Raw genomic sequence first — 19,118 nt, forward strand, 5'->3', positions numbered from 1 at the left:
GCCAGTATCCCTAGCAGTCACTCCTTCTGCCTGAAACCAGAATGATCTTTTTATTTATTTATTCTAATTTTTTTGTTTTCTTTTTTCTTTTTCTTCAAGAATGATCTTTACTTCCTGACTCAGGATCAGAAAATTTCTCTAACAGTGATGGTAGATTCACAACAAATTTCATGTAATCATCTAAGTACCACTTGTCTCCATGACTTCCCACACTGCACCCTAGATTGGTAACGTCTCCCATAGTAAGCAAGAAAAGAGGATCAATGCCTACCATCAGAAAGGGACTGGAAACTTCCAAGTCTAGTTCTCCCTAAAGATAAAGAACATATGAGGAAAGAGGTGAATAGTTCAAGTCAGAGCCATTCAGGTTTGGTTAAGGACATAAGAGTGTATAAAACCTTAATATACAACATGCGAATTTAAGGCTTAAAAAAGCTTTTATTCAATTTCAGACATTTGAGGGGCCATAAAAAAAAAAGCAGGGAGGAAAAATTTTTTAATTGCCATACAATATATACAACATAAAATTTACCAGTTTATTTTTAAGTCTATAATTCAGTGGCATTAAATACATGGTTCACATTGTACAACCATCACCATTACCCATCGCCAGAACTTTATCATCCCAAACTGAGACTCTGTACCCATCAAACAATTAACTCCCAAAAACAAAAAAAATTTAAAAATTTAAAAATTTAAAAAAAATAAATAAAAAACAATTAACTCCCCATTCCCCATCACCCCCAGCCCTGGTAACCACTATTCTACTTTCTGTCTCTGAATCTGACTATTCTAGATACCGCATATAAGTGAAATCACACAGTATTTATCTTTTTGTCTCTGGCTTATTTCACTTAGCATAAAGTCATCAAGGTTCATTTACGTTGTAGTATGTATCAGAATTTTGTTCCTTTTTGGCTGAATAATAGTCCATTGTATGTACACTTTGCTTGTCCATTCATCAGTCGATGGACATTTGAGTTGTTACCACCTTTTGGCTACTCTGAATAATGCTTCTATGAACGTTGGTGTATTCAAGTTCCTGCTTTCAACTCTTTTTGGTACATACCTAGAAGGGGAATGCTAGATCATATGGTTATTCTGTGGTTAATTTTTTGAGAAACTGCTTTACTGTCTTCCGCAGTGGCTGTACCACTACATTCCCACCAGCAGTGCACAGGGGAAGGGAGGAATTCTGACTTAGCCAAATTTCTTCAGTAGCTGTCACAGGGTTAATGTCAATTTTGCTCGTCATGTTCTAGAAACCTGGTGCAACCCCTCTAAATTTCTCTCATTTCTCCCACTCCTGATCCTCAACTGCCAGCTACAAAGATAATTCTTTATTCTTCAATATTTTTCTTCCACAGTGAATGAAAATTTTAGCCCGAGCATTTTTGAAGAAGGAAAAGGATTCTGTTATTTTAAGCATCACTCTTTACCTCTAAAAAAGCTGCTCAGGGAGTAGGCAGAAGCAGGCTTGGGTAGCTGTGCATAAGAGAAGCTGTTTCGGCTCTTTAGCTGTTCACGCCCCTCATGGTTTGACCCACTATTACCAGCAGTCTCTTTGATGGACCATGAGATACCTGCGAGACAGTAAGAACTAAATCAGTCATTCTCATCCAGACAAATCCTGGATAACAAGCATTCCAACAAACTCTAAAAGCTTTTCACCAGAGGCCCTGGTCCTTTGGCTAACATGGACTCCAAAAATCAGGGCAGAGAAAAAGGACAGAATGAAATAGACTAATCAACAGAAAAATGGGCAAAGGAAATGAATAAATGGATCACAGAAAAGGAAATTCAAGTGGCTATTAAACATATGAAAAGATGCTCAACCTCACTCTTAACAAGATCATTACATAAATTAAAAGTACACTGAGATACCGTTTGTTCCCTCTAAGACCCGCAAAGATCTCAAAGTGCAATAACACCCAGTGTTGGCGAGGCTGTGGGGAAACAGGAACCCTCAGACATTGCTGGCGGGAGTACACATTGGAGCAACCCCTGTGGAGGGCAATTTGGCAATATCTATCCAATACAGATACAAAGACCACTAATTCCACCCTGGGACTTGCTCTTTCTTATCGTTACATGTGGGCAGAATACAAGGTTACTGATAGCAAAGTAAACAAAAGATTGGACACAATCTGAAGTTCACCAGTAGTGAACTGGTCAAATAAATTATGGTAAGTCCGTACATTGTAATACAATACTGCTATTTTTTTAAAAAGTCGCTCTTTATGTATTAATCTGAAAAGATCTCCAAGCTATCTTATCAAGTGAAAAGAGCAGGGTATAAAGTATGCCATCCCTTTTCCTGTATGCATTTCCAAATGTAAAAAGTATCTTTTGATGAAGACACAGGAAGCAAACACAGCACTTATTTTTTTGGGAGGGCAGAGACTGAGAATGGAGTAAATGCATGACGGCGTGGGAGGAAAACCTTTGACTGTATGCCTTACATTCTTTTTAGATAATGTGACAGTGTTCCCTTTTTAAGAAAAACATTTAAAATATTCTTAAAAATCAGATCAACTCCGCCAAGGTGTGAAATGGTATTATACACCCGCTAGGCAGCGAGCTTGGTGGCTAAGGAGTCAGTTCCGCTGACCAGTTCTGAGCGCTTAAGTCAGTAGTTCCCAAATATGGCTGCGCATTAGAAGCACTTGCCGAGCTTACCACAAATTGACACCCCCTCCACACCAGCCCCATCACCTACTGAATCAGTCTTTGGAGTGAAGCCTAGGAATCGAACTTTACCAAGCACCCCAAAGGAGTCTGACAGAGCCAGCCAAGCTCTAGGACTGCAGACCTAGCCAGACGGGAACGAAGGCTGTAATTCCCCAATGGTCTTTTCCTGGGGTTAAATTTCCAGATGTCGGCATCTGAAAATCGTCTAACCTCATTCCCTTGCCTGACAGGCATTAAGAGACAAATAAGCAGAGCCTTCATGAGTGACAAGACCCCTGAATGTCAATGCCCTCCTAGGGCCTCCGCCACTCACTTCCCACAGGCTCCCCACTCCAGCTGACTCTCTCCAGGTCGTCGTCGTCATCGTCATCCACGAAGTCTCGAAGGCTATTTACTGCCCGCTTGGACTCCTTCAGCTGCAGAGGGACAGAAGGCAGGACACTCAGGCTCTCCCCACTTCCCACCTCTCTCTCTGACAACCAGGAAGGCTGAGGGGTTGGAACTTGAAGATGGCCAACATTTGCCCCTCTATAATCACAAGTCCAGCCTGCTAGATATTTGCCAAGAAAACGAACTGCTTTTTAGCTAACACTGCAGTCCAGCGGCAAGAGAGTTAGAGGAAGCAGAGCCACTTTTGAGTTCTAACCATATTCCTGGCAATACATTGCTGTGTAAAGCTGAGTGAATTTATCTACCTCTCCAAAAGTGAATCTGTTTCCCCATTTGGAAAACAGACACAATAAAGACAAAACGTCCAATCCAGTCCATCTTTCAAGTATAATAAATTATATTACATGATAAAAAGATTTGGGGTTCTTGGGGGGGGGGGAATAGAAAGAAATGAATCATCTGAATAATATAAAGAAGGGCAGAGTTGGTTTTTACAGTCCTTCCGGCTCTTTTCTGAGGGCTCTTCTCCAGGAACATTTTTGTAAAGATCTGACCCCAAACCTTTCTGAGCCTAATGGAGACATGGCCAAAAGCCGGGCTACCAAGAGCACAAAGGGAAGGAGTTTGCGAGCGGCACTGCGGAAGAGGATGTGCTCTTCAGAAGCCTACCTGTGAGAGCTCGTCATCTTCGTCATCAAAGGTGAAAGCCTTGAATTTGGAGCTGTTCCAATACTCCTCCTCATCTCCCTTGGTCCTACTCATCTGGAATAAGAGGAAGACAGTGTATGTCCCTTTCGGGTGCCCCTCAAACAACTACCACCTCCCCCCCAGTAATCAGGGATATGGAAAAGAATCTGGTAAAGCAAATACTGAACCTGCCCTATAAGCAGATCCTTGGATCTCCAACTGACCCAAGCAGACTTTTGATCCTCTAATTACCCACAAGGAGTCATTCTTTCCTAGAACGCCTACTTTGTTCGAGGCACTCTCTCAGGTGTGGCGAGGGATATTTTAGAAATGCAAGACACAGTCCCTCTCCTGAAGGACCCTACAACAGAGCTGGAGTACTCAGCATAGCTATGTATAAAGGGAAAACAATAAGGCAGGCAAGTGTTATAAGAATGTATCACCAACAAAATATCATAATTCGTGTACTCAACATGGATCTATTGAATGCCACCTCTGAGGCACTGTAGTAGGCTCGGGGAATACTGCAGTGAATAAAACTGACAAATATCTTGCTCTCACGTATGCTTGTTAAATGCCTGAAAGAATGAAACCAAAGCAATTAAAAGAAGCAGAATTATCCTGCCTGTATCTTCAAATCTTGATTAATTTATTAGCAAGTATCTGCCCAAACTTGGGAAATGAGGGCATGGCCAAAAAAAACCAAAATACAATATATAAAGAATTAGTCAAGGGCAGCTGGATGGCTCAGTTAGTTAGACCGCAAGCTCTGAACAACAGGGTTGCCGGTTCGATTCCCACATGGGTCAGTGTGCTGTGCCCTCCACAACCAGATTGAAGACAATGAACTGCCGCTGAGCTTCCAGAGGGGCAGCCGGATGGCTCAGTTGCTCTCAGCAACAAGGTTGCAGGTTAAATTCCCGCATGGGATGGTTGGCTGCGCCCCCTGCAACTAAAGATTGAAAACGGCGACTGGACTTGGAGCTGAGCTGCGCCCTCCACAACTAGATTGAAGGACAATGAGTTGGAGCTGATGGGCCCTGGAGAAACACACTGTCACCCAATATTCCCCAATAAAAATTATTTTTAAAAAAAGAATTAGTCAAAAGACCACAAATCCCTCATAACTACTCTAAAATTGATTTTACTCTGAAGAAAAAACGCCCTAGAACTGCAAACTAAACTGTCACTGTCAATTGGATTAGAGTAAAAACTGATGTAAGCCAGGAATTTGGTCCAAAATTCCCATAGCACCAAAAATAATCCAAAGGCTACATCGTGTCTTCAGGGGCTGTAGGGATGGCAAAAGTATGGCTGGGAATTTTCTACTAGCTGATCCTTTCCCATGGCACACATCACTAATTGATTTCTACAGGACCCAGGTGTAGCTTAAAAATTATTTTGTATACTTAATTCCAGGAAGTCAAAACAAAATGAAAAAAGCTGACATACACAATGAAATCATTCCTCATAGTGTATAAGCCTAGGCTTTGTAGTAAGATAGACTTGAGTTCAAATCTTAGTTTCTCCAGTTCTAAGCAAACTGGGTAAACAATTCTGCTAAACCTTGAAAAAATGATATCCCGCCTACACAGGGTTGCAGTGAAGAATAAATAGGACTCAGGAAACATCTTATAAGTGCCTAGCAGAAAGTGAATGCTAAACGTTAGTTCCCTATTTAGTATAGGATCTCTTATTGACATCTTCCTGCTTCAGTTTCATCAGCTGTAAAATAAGCATTAACAATAGAAACCTACTACCTTATAGGATTGTTTGAGGCTTAACCCAGGTAATACATGCCTGACACAAAATTAATGCTCAGCATTAACTTTTATTATTAAATCATTATGGTACCTTGATAAAGGCTAGAAAGAAAATATCTTTCAGCAATCCTAAAGATTAAAAAATTAATTTGATATAAAAATTCTGAGGCCATCACACTGAAGGTATGCACAGCATATACTGTAAATGTCTGTGGCACAGGTGCCAGTTTATACAGCACTTACTTTGTCATCTCAGAACAACCCTGTAAGGCAGGCCTGGCAGATTCTACTTCCATTTCACTGATGAGGGAAATGGGGCACAAAAGGATTAAGTATCTAAGCTACCTTGCTAACTGCTCCTGTGATCCTGGTTTCTTGGTTCCTGGGTCATTTCCACTCTGACTTGCATGGTCATTCTATTTTTCACTCTAGGGAAAACTAGGGCAGGTCATTACTTCACTATAGTAAATAAATAGCTGTAAATATCTACAGATGCGCATAGACTATGTCTGACAAGCCAAATCATCTACCAGAAGGCTTCTGACATCTTGTTTTGACCATGCCACTTGGGTGGCTACATGACACCAATTTGTACTTCTAGTGCCAAATCGGAACCTAGATTTACTTGCCAAGCAAAGAGGTAATCAATTAATGGCTCTAGAAGTGATAGACCAACCAGGTACAATTGAAAGAGTGACTGAAAAACTGGTTTCAACATGAAACTCCGGTTAAACTAAGAGCCCCCAAGATAGGGCAGTAGATCCTAGGAGAGAACAGGAACGCAACGAAGGAAGGAAAACGAGGGATGAGCGCAAAATAAAAACTAAAAATCCACAACCAACACGCTCCCTGCCTCAGGACATTCCAGAAATCAGTTGCTGAGAAGGCAGATTCGGATTCAGTCATCCTCTTCCAAACCAGGCCTACACAGGTGAGGCTATGAACTGAGATCAGGGCATACGAGTTCAACTATGGGCGAACGCCCAGGAAGCCACAGATGGACCGCACTCGCCAGGGCCCGGCGGACCCCTGGTAGACTAAATACTCATCCAAAATCAAATGTCGGGGATCACTCGCAGCCCCCACCCCGAGGTCGCTTGAACTAGAAGAGTCAGGCCTCGGCGGAGGATGGGGAGCTCGAGGAACGCCTCGGAGAATAGGGGGAAAGAATCAGAATGCGAAGAGGCTGAACTTAGCCAGACAGGCGGCTCGAAGGGTTTCGGACTCCCTCACCTCCACGACTCCGGGCCCTCCCAATCAAGACAGCGCCAGGTTCTTCCGCCGCTAAACAAGCCTTTTTAAGACGCTGTGTGGTATAGAAAAGGGGCGGGGTGGGGCGGAAAAAGGAACGTGTGGCAAGACAGAGACCTCAAGGCCATGCTGGAAGTTGTAGTTTCTTCCGGCTCCGCTGTCAGGCGCTGTCCATAAGGACCACAGGGAGTTGTAACTACAACTCCCAGAATCCCCAGTGCACCGTACCTAGGTCGTTTACTTTTTGCGTGACCTTCCGTGGTTATCTAGCAGGTCACTCAACAAGACTACATTTCCCAGCAGGCTCAGCAGGGCCGACTCAGCGTCCCGGGAAACAATGAGACAAGTTCTTTGTATCCCTACTGATTAGAAACGGTCGAGTGAGCGGTTGCATTTCGGGCCCTTCTGGGGATAACCTGAGAGCCTGAAGGAACCCTAGAACAGGAGGAAGCCAAGGTCCGGCGAGGTGAAACGGAAGTACCTTGGGAGCGAGGAGGAACCGGAACTTGCGGCGGGGAGGGGGCGGGGGGTGGAGGGAAAAGCAAGCCAGAAGGTTCTGCGGCCGCTTCTAGTAGTTTCCAGGCGCTACCCGGCGGCTGGGACCAGGCGTGGAGGTGGTGGCTGTGGCTGTGGCTGCTGGGGAGCTGGTGGCGGCGCGATAGGAAAGCTGATGGCCAAGTGGGGTGAGGGCGACCCACGCTGGATCGTGGAGGAGCGGGCGGACGCCACCAACGTCAACAACTGGCACTGGTGAGGGCTAGAGGGCCAGGCCGCCGGAGCACTACGGCCGGGCGGGCCAGAGTTGCGGGATCCCCGGAACCTCGGTCAGGACAAAGCTGGGACTGAGGCAGCCTTGGCCAGAGATGGGGGTGGGTCCTTCCAGTTGCAAGGGTCCGTAGTCCCAGCCCTCTCTCCGCTCCCCGGCCTCCGTTTCAGTGTTTGGGGTGCTGGGGGCAACGTGGAGGGCTAGTCCCAAAGGAGGGGTTTCATAGAGATGAGAACATAACTCCCTGGCTACTGCATGCGTCCTAAGCACGGAGATGTTTCCCACACGTGGTCGGAGGCGACAGACCCAAATGGCCTTGGATTGTGTTGGGAGACTGCTGTGTAAGGCTCGGGGCAGGAATTCCTATTTTACGGCGCACAGGTGAAACTAAAAGTTACGGGAACCACTGCCTCAATCCAGAAAGTGAAGGTTTGGAACATGTTCTCCAGGTGCTCGGAGCTCTGATGCTGAGGACATCTTAGCCTCTCACCCGGAACTGTTAAGTTAGTTGTGTTGTAACTCCAGGGACTGCTCATGGTTGCCTGGCAGTCGTGGTTTTATAACCTAACTACTCTTAAAAGCCTACTCTCCTTCATGAAATCTTCCAGAAGTAGTTTTCTTATCTTTCAGCTCCACTGCACTTTGTTAATACTGCCTTAACTATGTTTGTACTTTGTTGCAGCTCTTTGTTTTCTCTACTAGTTAGTAAGTTGCCATTGTTTTCTCTACTAGTTAGTAAGTTGTGTGGCAGATACTGAGTTTTCTTTGTATCTCAGCCAGCCTCTTCTTTTAACATACATGGAGTGTTTGACCTAATTCTTTGTTTTGAAGCCCTGGGCTTACATTGTTTTCATGGCCATCTACAGGGCACAGAATATGTGTACAGTGTTTATAGCAGAGCCCGAAATTGACAGATCGGAACTCTGTGCTAATTGGGTCAAGAGTATTGGTTTATTCCTTCCTGGATTTTTTATCTAAATAGTGCATTCTATGGCCTGGTCTGTGCTGCTCTAACTTTGGCAAGATGTGCAGTTTTTCACTTGGTCAAATGGCACCATGTTAAAATGTCAACTACCGACCCCTATGCACACACACCATTATGCTTATTTAGTTTGTAACCATTCTGTATAGCAGTTGTCGTTCTTGACAATATGTGACTCCTTGTCTTCCTAAAACAGCGCAACGTTTGTGGACATACTGGAGTGGGAATGAAGGGGTTATTTTTGTTGGTGGTTTTTTTCCCCTTTCTGCCTCTTCCCCAACTCTGGCTCAAGCCATTGTTTCTCAGTCTAGCTGTATAGGACACAGCTCCCTGGCCCATTCTAGTATTATACGCCTTGCGCTCCCCCCAGTGAGGCAATCGGTGGCCGGTTGTCCATCGGTCACTCACAGCAATTTGCAGCAGCTCTTGCCAGCTGCCGGCCACTCACAATGGCCACCGGCCACTCATGGCGGCACACGGCAGCCCACGGTAGTTCACACCTACCTCGGGCTCAGCAGCCCAGCTCTAAGGAGAGCCATCGTTCACAGTCTTAGCTGTAGAGGGCGCAGCTCACTGGCCCATGTGGGAATCGAACTGGCGGCCTCAGTGTTGCACAGCGCTCCAACCACCTGAGCCACTGGGCCAGCCCTGTTGTTTTTTTCAAACTATTTGTCAGACCTCCTTTAGCCTTGCATTCTCTTGCATAAAGCAAGCAGCATACCGTCCATTTGGCTGCTGCTCCATAGCTTTGTTTCTGTTTTGCAGGACAGAGAGGGATGCTTCAAATTGGTCCATGGATAAGCTGAAAACACTGTTCCTGGCAGTGCAGGTGCAAAATGAGGAAGGCAAGTGTGAAGTGACAGAAGTGAGCAAGCTTGATGGAGAGGCATCCATTAACAATCGCAAAGGCAAACTTATCTTCTTTTATGAGTGGAGTGTCAAACTAAATTGGACAGGTGAGTCTATGCTGGGCTGTCAGGAAAGAGGGCATTTGATTGACCTCTTAAGGAGCCGGAGAGAACAGTTTTTGAGAGGTTATGAACTTTTCCAGGGAGATGGTGCTGCTTTGGTGTCCTATAGAAAGCAGCATTAGATGCTGCAATTTCTCTGCCACCGTGGGACACTAAGTGGGCTTCCTCTCTGTGGGTCTCAAGTCACTACCAGTGACGCAGCTGGGCTCCTATGTTTGTGGCCTTGGTCTGTATCCGTACATGTAAAATGACTTCCTCAGACTATCTGCTTCTGCCTCTTGGATGACTTACAAGTGGGACTGGGGATGTTTTTGGTCTTGTGATCTCTCCGGTGTGAATCCAACAGGTTATTCTACTGTGATAACAAAGCTTTTGTGTGATGATTGGGGCAGTTTTATCCTCTAGTTTAATGTCCCTCTGTGATGATATTAACAAAGAATTAGGACCATGCGTATGCCCCACTTGGATGGTCCTTCGGTTGGGAGGCTAAATTTTAAAGGGCCCTAAATAACTAAAGAAGTAAGCGTGTGGGGCAAAGCATAAAATAGTGATTCCGTAAACATTTCTCAAATGAATGGTAATAAAGAAGGGGAAAGTAGATATATTGGGGGGGGGGGTTTGCTAGTTTTTAACTACTGAGGCATGATAGTCTAGAAGGAACCTTCAGTATCATCTTGCTGCATTCCCTTTTCATAGGTTGAGACTGAGGCTAGAGAAGTGAAGATAAATAAATGTTTTGTAGATTAATTTTCAAGTAACTGTTCTATGATGTGACGTGTTCCTACAAATGATTGCACTATGCAAAATTGCTCAGTGAAAACCACAGGGCTTATTAGGAAGAGAGGGTTAGGGACACAGCACAACACCCAAAATCTTCCATCGGTGACACGTTTTTTAAAATTTAGGAACATAAAAATTGGTCGCACAGTTTTACACATGTTAAATATAAGAAATACATCAGTAATACAATAAGTATGGTGCTTTACCTTGAAGAAGTCCTGAAGTTTAATTGTGAAAGTGGGCCGCAGAAGGGTTGCAGCTTGTGGGTTATTGTGAAGTGGTGGGCATGTCATCCAAAATCAGAAGGAACATAACACCGGTTGTGGATGGTGTGGCTTATAACAGGCATGGTGAGCTGAAGTTGCTGGAAGACAGATGTTTGAGATGTGTTTTCTGTATTCTGTGCAGCTCAGTTCTGCTGGCAGTAGTTTTTTATGTTCACCTAGTGTTTCTCATGGATAAAATCACATATAAGCAAATGTGAAATTCATGTCATGATCAAATTGTCCCCTAATATATCAATCACATTGGAACAAATTCATATTTTCAAAATAAGCACCTAGCAGAACTGACTGGGTTGGCTGTTGACCCAAGTCCTCCCTGGCAGAACTCGTGCTAGTGCCAAGTCCATGTAGAGCTTGGTCCCACAGTGTAATAACACAGTTGGTCTCAAGAAATTGGATGAGGAAAGACATTTTTTCTGAGGGAGGGTCGGTTGCATCTGGTATGTGACATTTTTTCAGAATAAAGAGAGTCCGCTCAGTTGTCCAAAAGAAGTATAAGCAGAGTTGTAGTCAGGACTCCAGAGCAGAAGACTTTGTGTGCAGAGGAGGACACTAATGACATTGCATTGCTTTTGACAGGTACCTCTAAGTCTGGAGTACAGTACAAGGGCCACGTGGAGATCCCCAACTTGTCTGATGAAAACAGCGTGGACGAAGTAGAGGTTTGTGCTTCCTAACCCCTTACCTGAGTCTTCTACCTCCTTTTAATCTCAGATGAGAAAAATAAGCTGTCATTGAAGATGAAAGCCCAGGCTTGGCTTGAGCGTTCAGAACCCCGGTCTGCAGATGACTTTCTAGGTCAGTGGTGCCACTTGGAGCCTCCAGAGCAGTTGTACTTACTTAATTACTTTAGCTACTGTGTTTCCCCGAAAAGAAGACCTAGCCAGACCATGGGCGCTAATGCGTCTTTTGGAGCAAAAATTAATATAAAACCCGTTCTTATATGATACTATGTTATATAAGACCTGGTCTTATTTTACTATCGTAAAGTAAGGCCTTATAGTAAAATAAGACCGGGTCTTATATTAATTTTTGCTCCAAAAGATGCATTAGAGCCCATGGTCCAGCTAGGTCTTATTTTCGGGGAAACACGGTAGTAACGTGGGTTCTAATATTAGCCACCTGCGCCTTGGCAGAGAGAACTTGAGAAGGAACACTCATGGGGATTGTATGAATACCCCACCCCTCACGCGTTTCCTTTGGAAACCAAAAGTTACCTGATTGCTCAGCACCCTTGTTACACAGTGGATACCCCTCAAGTTATTTACCACCTACTTCTGATCTTTCACTCAGATTAGTGTGAGCCTTGCCAAAGATGAGCCTGACACAAATCTCGTGGCCTTAATGAAGGAAGAAGGGGTGAAACTTCTAAGAGAAGCAATGGGAATTTACATCAGCACCCTCAAAACAGGTATCCCTTGAGTAGTTACGTATGACTTGAGGAGCTAGTGTTCTACCTGTCAGACTCTGGTTAAGGGGCTTGACAGTCCTTTCTTTGGCAAATGGATAAAGATTTTGGGGGAGGGGGCTTATTTCATCTTGAAGGAAGTCTATAAATCCAGAGTGAGGGAAAGATCTAGAGATGCGGTGTCTAATGTGTTGGCTACTGGGCACTTGAAATGTGGCTAGTCCAAATAGAGATGCAGTCTGAGTATATAATGCACAATGGATTTTGAAGCCTTGGTACCAAAAAGGGAATGTAAATATCGACAACAAAAAATGTTTTTGATACAACATTGAAATGATGGTTTGGGTATAATGCGATAAATATATTATTAAAATTAATTTTACCTGTTTGTTTTAACTTTTTAATGTGGCTAATAGAAAACCTAAGATTACAGTTGAGGCTGACATTCTATTTCTGTTGGACAACACTGATCTGAAAACTTGGCGTCTCCAGACTCAGTAGTTGAACACAGTCCTGGAGTATCTTTGCTATGCGTTTTCCAGAGACATGTAGAGGGTGATCAGAATACGTTACAGTCAGCTCAGCACTCCCCTAGAATTCCAGTTCTGCCAGTATGTGCTGACCTTGGTGTTGGAATACATGTAATGACCATTGAAGGGAGCCAGCATAGAAGGTGGTACTTTCAATGGGAACCAGTGCTCTGATCCCATAGCTTGTTGTGGCTGTTGTACAGAGGTAAGGCAAAGTGAGAAAGGGATCGGAACATGCACCCAGCGGCATCTTGCCCCACTCTGCAAGTCACTGGAAGTGCAACAACATTCGTTGGCTACCATCCATAGTAGACCTCTTGTACATTTGACAAGTCACAATGCTTCCAGTTGAGTCAGATTTAAAATAATCCCAGCAAACATAACTATATTCTAGAACACATACTCAGATACCTGTCGGGCATAGACCAAAGGTAAAGATGTTAAGTAGATAGACCCTTTCCTGGTCATTAGCACATTCTAGGTTAAAATGGCTGTTTGTCAAGCTGCATGAAACCCCAAGTCTCAGCTACTAAGAAATAACTTCCACAAGCTGGGGTTTTATCTTTACAGAGTTCACGCAGGGCATGATCTTGCCTACACTGAATGGAGAGTCGGTAGACTCAACTGGTCAGCCAGCACTGAAAACTGAGGAACGCAAGGTAAATGGTCTTTCCCACGTGCTGGGTGGGAGGCAGTCTGGAAAGGGAGTTGAGACACTGCCCTCTCCTCAATTCCAAATTTCAGCTCTTAACCTCTAAGCCAGAGCAACTCGTGGTGCATTTTGGGAGTCTGTAATATGTAGTTGTCTGTCCATCTTTCGCCTGGTTTTTATTCATTTATAACCACCCCTAGAGCATATGGAAGCCTTAGGGACTTCAGAGTCTGACTCAGTTATGTCATGAACACAGATGGTCTTCAGCCATATACGTTCTCAGTATTATTTATAACTGGGGTGTTGATATCTCATACTTTGATGACTAGAGGTCTCATCAAGTTATCAGGTCAGATTACTAACTTCGCCTATCAGGAAATTGATTGATTTCACCCCATTTGCAGGGTGAGCAGTGTTTTTTTTTCTGGAAATGGAATTTGTGTAGTTGAGGGTCAGCCCTTGGTTTTCAGCCCTATTCCCTTTGTCAGCACAGTGAAGGATATTCTGGAGATTGGAGGGGGAGGCGGGGGGAGGCTGTGAGAGATTGCTTCTAGGTATTTAAGCATAGAAATTCTGTTTGAGAGTTACACTGAGCTCTTCAAAAGTGCCTAATGATTGAACACGGCCTTTGGCTGATGGGTTCTTAAATGAGTATCTTCCCTCACCTAGAGTGGTTCTCTTCTGTAGGAATTGAGGATTTTCTGGAAGAGTTCCCCCCATGACTGAAACATTCATACACACAAATTCCTCCAACCTTCTGGAATAATTAACCTTGGAGGTGAAAAAGTTTGTGAGAATAAATGGCAGGTCTGTCCCTGAAGCCATGTTAGATGAGGTTTCACCATTACTCTAAACTGACAATTTTCACTGCAGCTTTCACAGGCTAAGTCTGCTTCTTCAAAAACCCAGGCCAGACCTGTTGGTGTCAAAATCCCCACTTGTAAGATCACTCTTAAAGATACCTTCCTGACGTCACCCGAGGAGCTCTATAGAGTGTTCACCACTCAAGAGGTAAGTGTAATCTGTCCTGCGGGCCTCATGGCACCTGCTGTTCCAGGTGCCTTAGGGTGTGGGCACATGCCCTCAGCGTGCAGAGAAGTACTGCTGAGTAGAATCATGAGGCTTTCCTCATGGAAGCAGAGGCAAAGGAAAAACCACTTTTGTTCAACCCACTCCTCGAAGTGTATTTGCCCTCTTTTCTCATCTAGACTAGTTTTGGGTCATGTAAGTGGGAACCACTGGGAATCATTCTTTTTGGAAAATGGGTCTGAAGTCATGTCATCCATCATGGATTCAGGAAGATTACTCAAGTCAAAGCCTGGTCTCTGTAGTGGAACAGAATAGAATCTGAACCTGGTCATAGGGCAAAGTGGTGTCTTTGGGAATGAGAATCGAGGCTGCAGGTGTCAGCGGGCATTATCCCTGGGTCCCACTGAGCCGTGCGTCTTCTCCTTACCTCTTTTTTTTCCCCTAAAGCTGGTTCAGGCCTTTACCCATGCTCCTGCAGTGTTAGAAGCAGACAAGGGTGGGAAGTTTCACCTGGTAGATGGCAACGTCACTGGCGAATTCACTGATCTGGTGAGTACCTGCTGGCCCCACACCCGGGATGCAGCCTCTGTCTGGTCAGAAGAGTCACATTTCTCCTTTTTTAAGCTCGGGGGATAAAATGTAAGGCTTTAATCTCTTTGGTTAGTTGCATCTCATTTTGGTTGGGTTTTCCAAAGAATGCTGCAATTTGAATCTCTTGCTTTCCTAGAATTGTTTCCTTAGTGGAGTTAAAATTAGTTCTGAAGAAATCAAACATGGAAGAGAGGTTGTAGATATCGGCGACTTATGGCTTTCTCTTTGTGGCACTAAAATTTCTCCTGGGCAGTTTCCCAGACCCAACTTAGGAGTAAGAAGAGATACTAGGAACTAATATTGGTGCAGAAGCTACCCAGTCTGGGGTCCACTATGCGCTTATAAGTAGTGTCATTGCACAGGTGATAGTCTCCATGTGAAAGGCAGATAGCTAATCCTAGCTAGGGTTGGGGACGTAGGCCTGTAGTATAGACTGACCTCTGTGATTATTCCAGGTCCCCGAGAAACACATTGTGATGAAGTGGAGGTTTAAATCTTGGCCAGAAGGTAAGCAAGCATATTTGTTTATTGCCATTACGCGTAGAACTTTTTACTTTCTCCGTAGTCTAAACCCAGATGGAAACCCTGGATCTAAAACCTCCCTGCCCCTCTGCCTTTCCTCAGGGCACTTTGCCACCATCACCTTGACCTTCCATGACAAGAATGGAGAGACTGAAGTGTGCATGGAGGGCCGCGGCATCCCTGCCCCGGAGGAAGAGAGGACCCGGCAGGGCTGGCAGCGCTACTACTTTGAGGGCATCAAGCAGACCTTCGGCTATGGCGCACGCTTGTTTTAGGGCCAGCGGCGGGGCTGCAGCTTGTCCAACACTTCAGTCCAGCCCTCTCCTGACCGAGGCTTGTGACTCACAGGATTGCACCACCCCGACCACTAACTTGGGGCTGGGGCCCCTTCCCTCCGCGTATACCTTGGGTTTGTGCATGTTTTCTGCTGGGTGGGATCAGAAGGCGATTTTTCTTTTATGTGTACATATGCTAAATAAACATAATTTAAAAAATGCGCATATTTAGAACCTGTATTGACTAGGTATTAAAGAGGTCCCTTGAAGGTTTTGGATTAAAAAAAACCAAACTGAATCAATGTCACCTAATACATTTAATTTAAAAAAACAGAAAACTGGAGGGGTTGTAATAAGGCCTTGCCTGCATTGTGGAGAAATGTATGTAGTAATCAAGAGGCATGACGGGAGCCTGCTTGTCACGGCCAGGCATCCTGAGCTAGGCTTGCATACTGCAGACTGGCAGAAAGGTTCTGTTCCCCTCACTGAGGCAAAAGGAGAGGAGGATCGGTGCTCTGGGATAAACAGTGCCCAGCAACATTGCTGGCGGGGGTGTCATACTGGGCTTGCCTTCTCCACGGCCTCTTAACCTGTTGCAAGAAGAGGTGATCACCAGCTGCTGGCTTGAGATGTGGAAAGATTCCCATCCTGTGGCAGAGGGGAACTGGGCCGTGGGTTAGCAGCTTCTGTTTATTGAGCACTTACTACGTACCAGAAACTGCACTAGCTTCTTTGCATTCACTCCTTTAACCCCATAATAAACCCTATGAAATAGACACTGTCATCACTTCTGTTTTACAAGAACCCAAAGCTTGGATTTCTTAAGTAACATATCCAAGGCCCAACAACTGATACTTGGCCGTCGGGATTTGGAAGAAGGACCGTAACTGCAGAGCCAGTGCTCAAATCTGATCCAGTATGTCTACTTCCTTGCCACCGTGGTCATCCCCACCAGGAAGCTGCTACCTTTCTAGTATGTGAGGCATCCCTCCTGTAGTAGGAAACTCCAGGCCTCAGTACTCCCAGAAAGAGGAAGAAAGGAGTGTCCTTGGAATACTTTTAAATATCTGGTTCCATTGAAGAAACCTGACCAAGTGCTGGGATACATTTCGGTGGGGCTCACACTGTTGCAGGAGAGGTAACAGGGAGGGTCCCTTTCCCTATGCCCTGCCCTGGCATCCTCTATCCCCAAGCCAGTGCCTGCTAATCCAGACTACCTCCTGCAGCTACAGCTATTTTCCTTTTGTTTTATTAGGTGGCAGGCCTGGAGGCTAATCCTACCAAAACGCAGTTAAAGCAGAAAATGAGCACTGATCTGGATAATTTAGACCCCCAAAAGCCACCTTTGTCTTGAGTTACTCAAACAAGTGCTAGACTGAACTAATTTGCATCTAATTCGGCATTGTATCTGCCTTCTGGGAATCCAAAACGATAACTCGATAAAAAGCCTGTACTCCAGCTTGAATCAAATCAACAGGCCCCTCCTAACAGACTCCTCCTAACAGAGACCAGTGACAAAAAAAGGAGCCCTTTCTCACCTGGCTGGAGAGTTACCAGTTCCAGAAAATGACATTTCAGAGAAACCCTGAGGTAGAGTTTACAAACACCGTAGTGAAAACCAAAGCACCAACCAAGCAAAGGATCTGTCACATGATATGCTTAGTAGTGGCTCATCCCCAGTACTGATGGCTGTTGCAATTTTTACCACTGCCATTTGGCTGATAGCACTTCGGTTAGCCATCTGAGCCTACAAAGCAGAATGATGTAATAACTAAAAGCAAAACCTTGGACTTGGGTTTGAATTGTAAACATGCCACTTCCTAACGAACGGGGCGGATTTCATCAGTCTAATGGGTGTAACAGGCATCTTACAAGAGCATTACAGATGGTGGATGCCGCGCTCAGCAACTGGCACCTGCTACTTCTGGACTCAAGCCCAAGCGTTTTCCCTGGATCAAGAATATTCTGAAATGCCGGTTCATTGGCCAAACTGCAAATCTTAGACCAAGGAGTCTCCTCACCTGAGAACCACCTGTTAAATGGAGAAAAGTGGGCCCCGTCCCTAGAGAGTCTTAGTGGGTGTGGCCCAGGAAGCTGCATGTTAATAAATATCTGGTGATTTTGGTCTCAGGAGTTCATTTTGAGAAGTGCCTCAGCATGTTAAGAAAATCTCGTGGTAATGGAGGAGGCAAAGCACACTTGGGTCCCTTTTGTGAATAATAGAGGCAAAGGATCTGAAACACCCTATCTTCCAAGAGTCCAGGGAGGCCCGCAGGATCTGGCAGGGTTTGTACTGTTGGTTGTTTCCAGCCCTAGGAAGAATTCAGTGTGACCCGACTTGCCTAAACTAGACCCTTTAGGAGGTAAACCAGAGTGGAAAAAATGGGCAAAACCATCTAAGTTGGAAACAGTGTGGTGGCCCTGCTCCCGGGTGGCCATGGGTGACTCCTGGTATTTGGGACAGGAAGCACAGCCAATCACACCAGTGATGTGACTGGCCCTGGCCCTGATTTTATGAGCCACTCCTGGCTGATACCAGCTGCTCCTAAAATCCTCCTTTACTGCTTCCCCTCACAGGCAGCTGTTCCCTAAGCCTGCAGCCACCTGCAGTATCTCTTTCTCCTTTGTAGAGTTCGAATAAACACCATTTTATAGCTGGTCTACCCCCCAGCCCCTTCAAGCCTTCGTTCAGCCCCTTTTCTTTCGTTTCTCTCATCTGTGGCCTGACATGGTAGCAATCGAGCATGTCATTGAGATTACAGATTTAAAAATGGGACCGGTCAACTTCAGTTTGGGTTAAACAGACAACCACTAGGCATAGACTGAATTTAGACAGCATGTTTAAGTGTCAAGGTATGTTAGAAAGGAGGGGGATTTGCAGTTTTCTGTAAATGTCTTTTTAAGTTCCTGTTAAAAAATAATTAAAACATGCCCATGCTGATTGTACTGAATTTCCCAGATGAGAAAGAGAGCGAGAACTTGGCTTCCATCTGGTGACCTGAGATCCTGCCCTCTCTGTCCCTGTAATAGTTGCACCAGGGCATTTTTAGATTGCGGTCCAGAACCAGACTAATAAACTTACCTCTGGTGTGACGCTGATGAGAAACGTGGCTGTCTGGTCTTCTCCAAGCGTTGGCTCTGGGCACCACTTGCCTCATTCTACTTTCTGATGTGTCTCTTTCCTTCCCCCAATGCCAGGAGTGATAGCAGAGTGTCTGGTACTTTACCAAGTACAGCTGGGTACATACAGGTCCATCTCTGTCATCTTCCAGGTACACTCCTTCGGGCAACGCGGCAGTGGATCCCCTTGCAGCAAGTTACCTGGGGAAGTGGGGCCTCTTCCTCTGGAGTAAATACAATTTACCCCTTGGGCCAAAAAACTTAGAGGGACTGTATGTCTGAGGTCCAGGCAGCTGCTCCCTGCCTCCCAGGCAGCACTTTCTTTACATGTGCGAATGCAGCCAAGGGCTGCGTGGTAGAATCTGTACCACAGGAGCTCTGCCTGCCGCGCTGGAATAGGCAGTCACAAACACACCTGTGGGAGAT

The 19,118-nt window shown here is 45.1% G+C and overlaps 2 protein-coding genes across 5 annotated transcripts in view; one reads left to right on the top strand and one right to left on the bottom strand.

The window, feature by feature from the left end:
- The window catches only part of VIPAS39 (VPS33B interacting protein, apical-basolateral polarity regulator, spe-39 homolog), a 35,441-nt gene that overhangs the window by 15,922 nt on the left and 401 nt on the right, over positions 1-19,118 (bottom strand). The window contains exons 1-6 of one of the 3 annotated variants that reach the window (XR_012494582.2): positions 18,655-19,081; positions 10,488-10,645; positions 3,751-3,843; positions 3,005-3,107; positions 1,440-1,583; positions 272-310 (exon numbers count right to left, since the gene is read on the bottom strand). Coding sequence is in view for 2 of the 3 variants with exons in the window: in XM_019733428.3 (XP_019588987.1) it covers positions 272-310; positions 1,440-1,583; positions 3,005-3,107; positions 3,751-3,843; positions 10,488-10,574 (466 nt within the window). In the remaining variant the exon portion in view is untranslated. Of the gene's footprint in view, positions 1-271; positions 311-1,439; positions 1,584-3,004; positions 3,108-3,750; positions 3,844-6,764; positions 6,907-10,487; positions 10,646-18,654; positions 19,108-19,118 lie in introns of those variants that run through there. The other 2 variants (XM_019733428.3, XM_019733431.3) reach the window with 2 other exon arrangements.
- Positions 7,098-15,795, top strand: AHSA1 (activator of HSP90 ATPase activity 1). Of its 2 annotated transcripts, none has more exons than XM_019733435.3 (9): positions 7,098-7,532; positions 9,296-9,486; positions 11,145-11,227; positions 11,859-11,976; positions 13,074-13,162; positions 14,029-14,166; positions 14,632-14,733; positions 15,231-15,282; positions 15,400-15,795. In XM_019733435.3, the coding sequence occupies exons 1-9, from the start codon at positions 7,453-7,455 to the stop codon at positions 15,570-15,572; spliced, it is 1,026 nt and encodes a 341-aa protein (XP_019588994.2). In that variant the 5' UTR covers positions 7,098-7,452; the 3' UTR covers positions 15,573-15,795. The 2 variants fall into 2 exon arrangements, with proteins under 2 accessions (XP_019588994.2, XP_074183249.1); XM_074327148.2 differs by having other exon boundaries at positions 7,098-7,238.

The sequence above is a fragment of the Rhinolophus sinicus genome, chromosome 3 (genome assembly GCF_057876585.1).
Source record: "Rhinolophus sinicus isolate RSI-liver-muscle chromosome 3, RSI-T2T, whole genome shotgun sequence".
Lineage (NCBI taxonomy): Eukaryota > Metazoa > Chordata > Mammalia > Chiroptera > Rhinolophidae > Rhinolophus > Rhinolophus sinicus.

Excerpts from the sequence above, each read along its gene's own strand:
- AHSA1 (XM_019733435.3), top strand. The coding sequence starts at position 7,453 with ATGGCCAAGTGGGGTGAGGGCGACCCACGCTGGATCGTGGAGGAGCGG. Across the intron at positions 11,228-11,858 it reads ACAGCGTGGACGAAGTAGAG|ATTAGTGTGAGCCTTGCCAA; the intron begins GTTTGTGCTTCC and ends TCTTTCACTCAG. Across the intron at positions 14,167-14,631 it reads GAGTGTTCACCACTCAAGAG|CTGGTTCAGGCCTTTACCCA; the intron begins GTAAGTGTAATC and ends TTTCCCCTAAAG.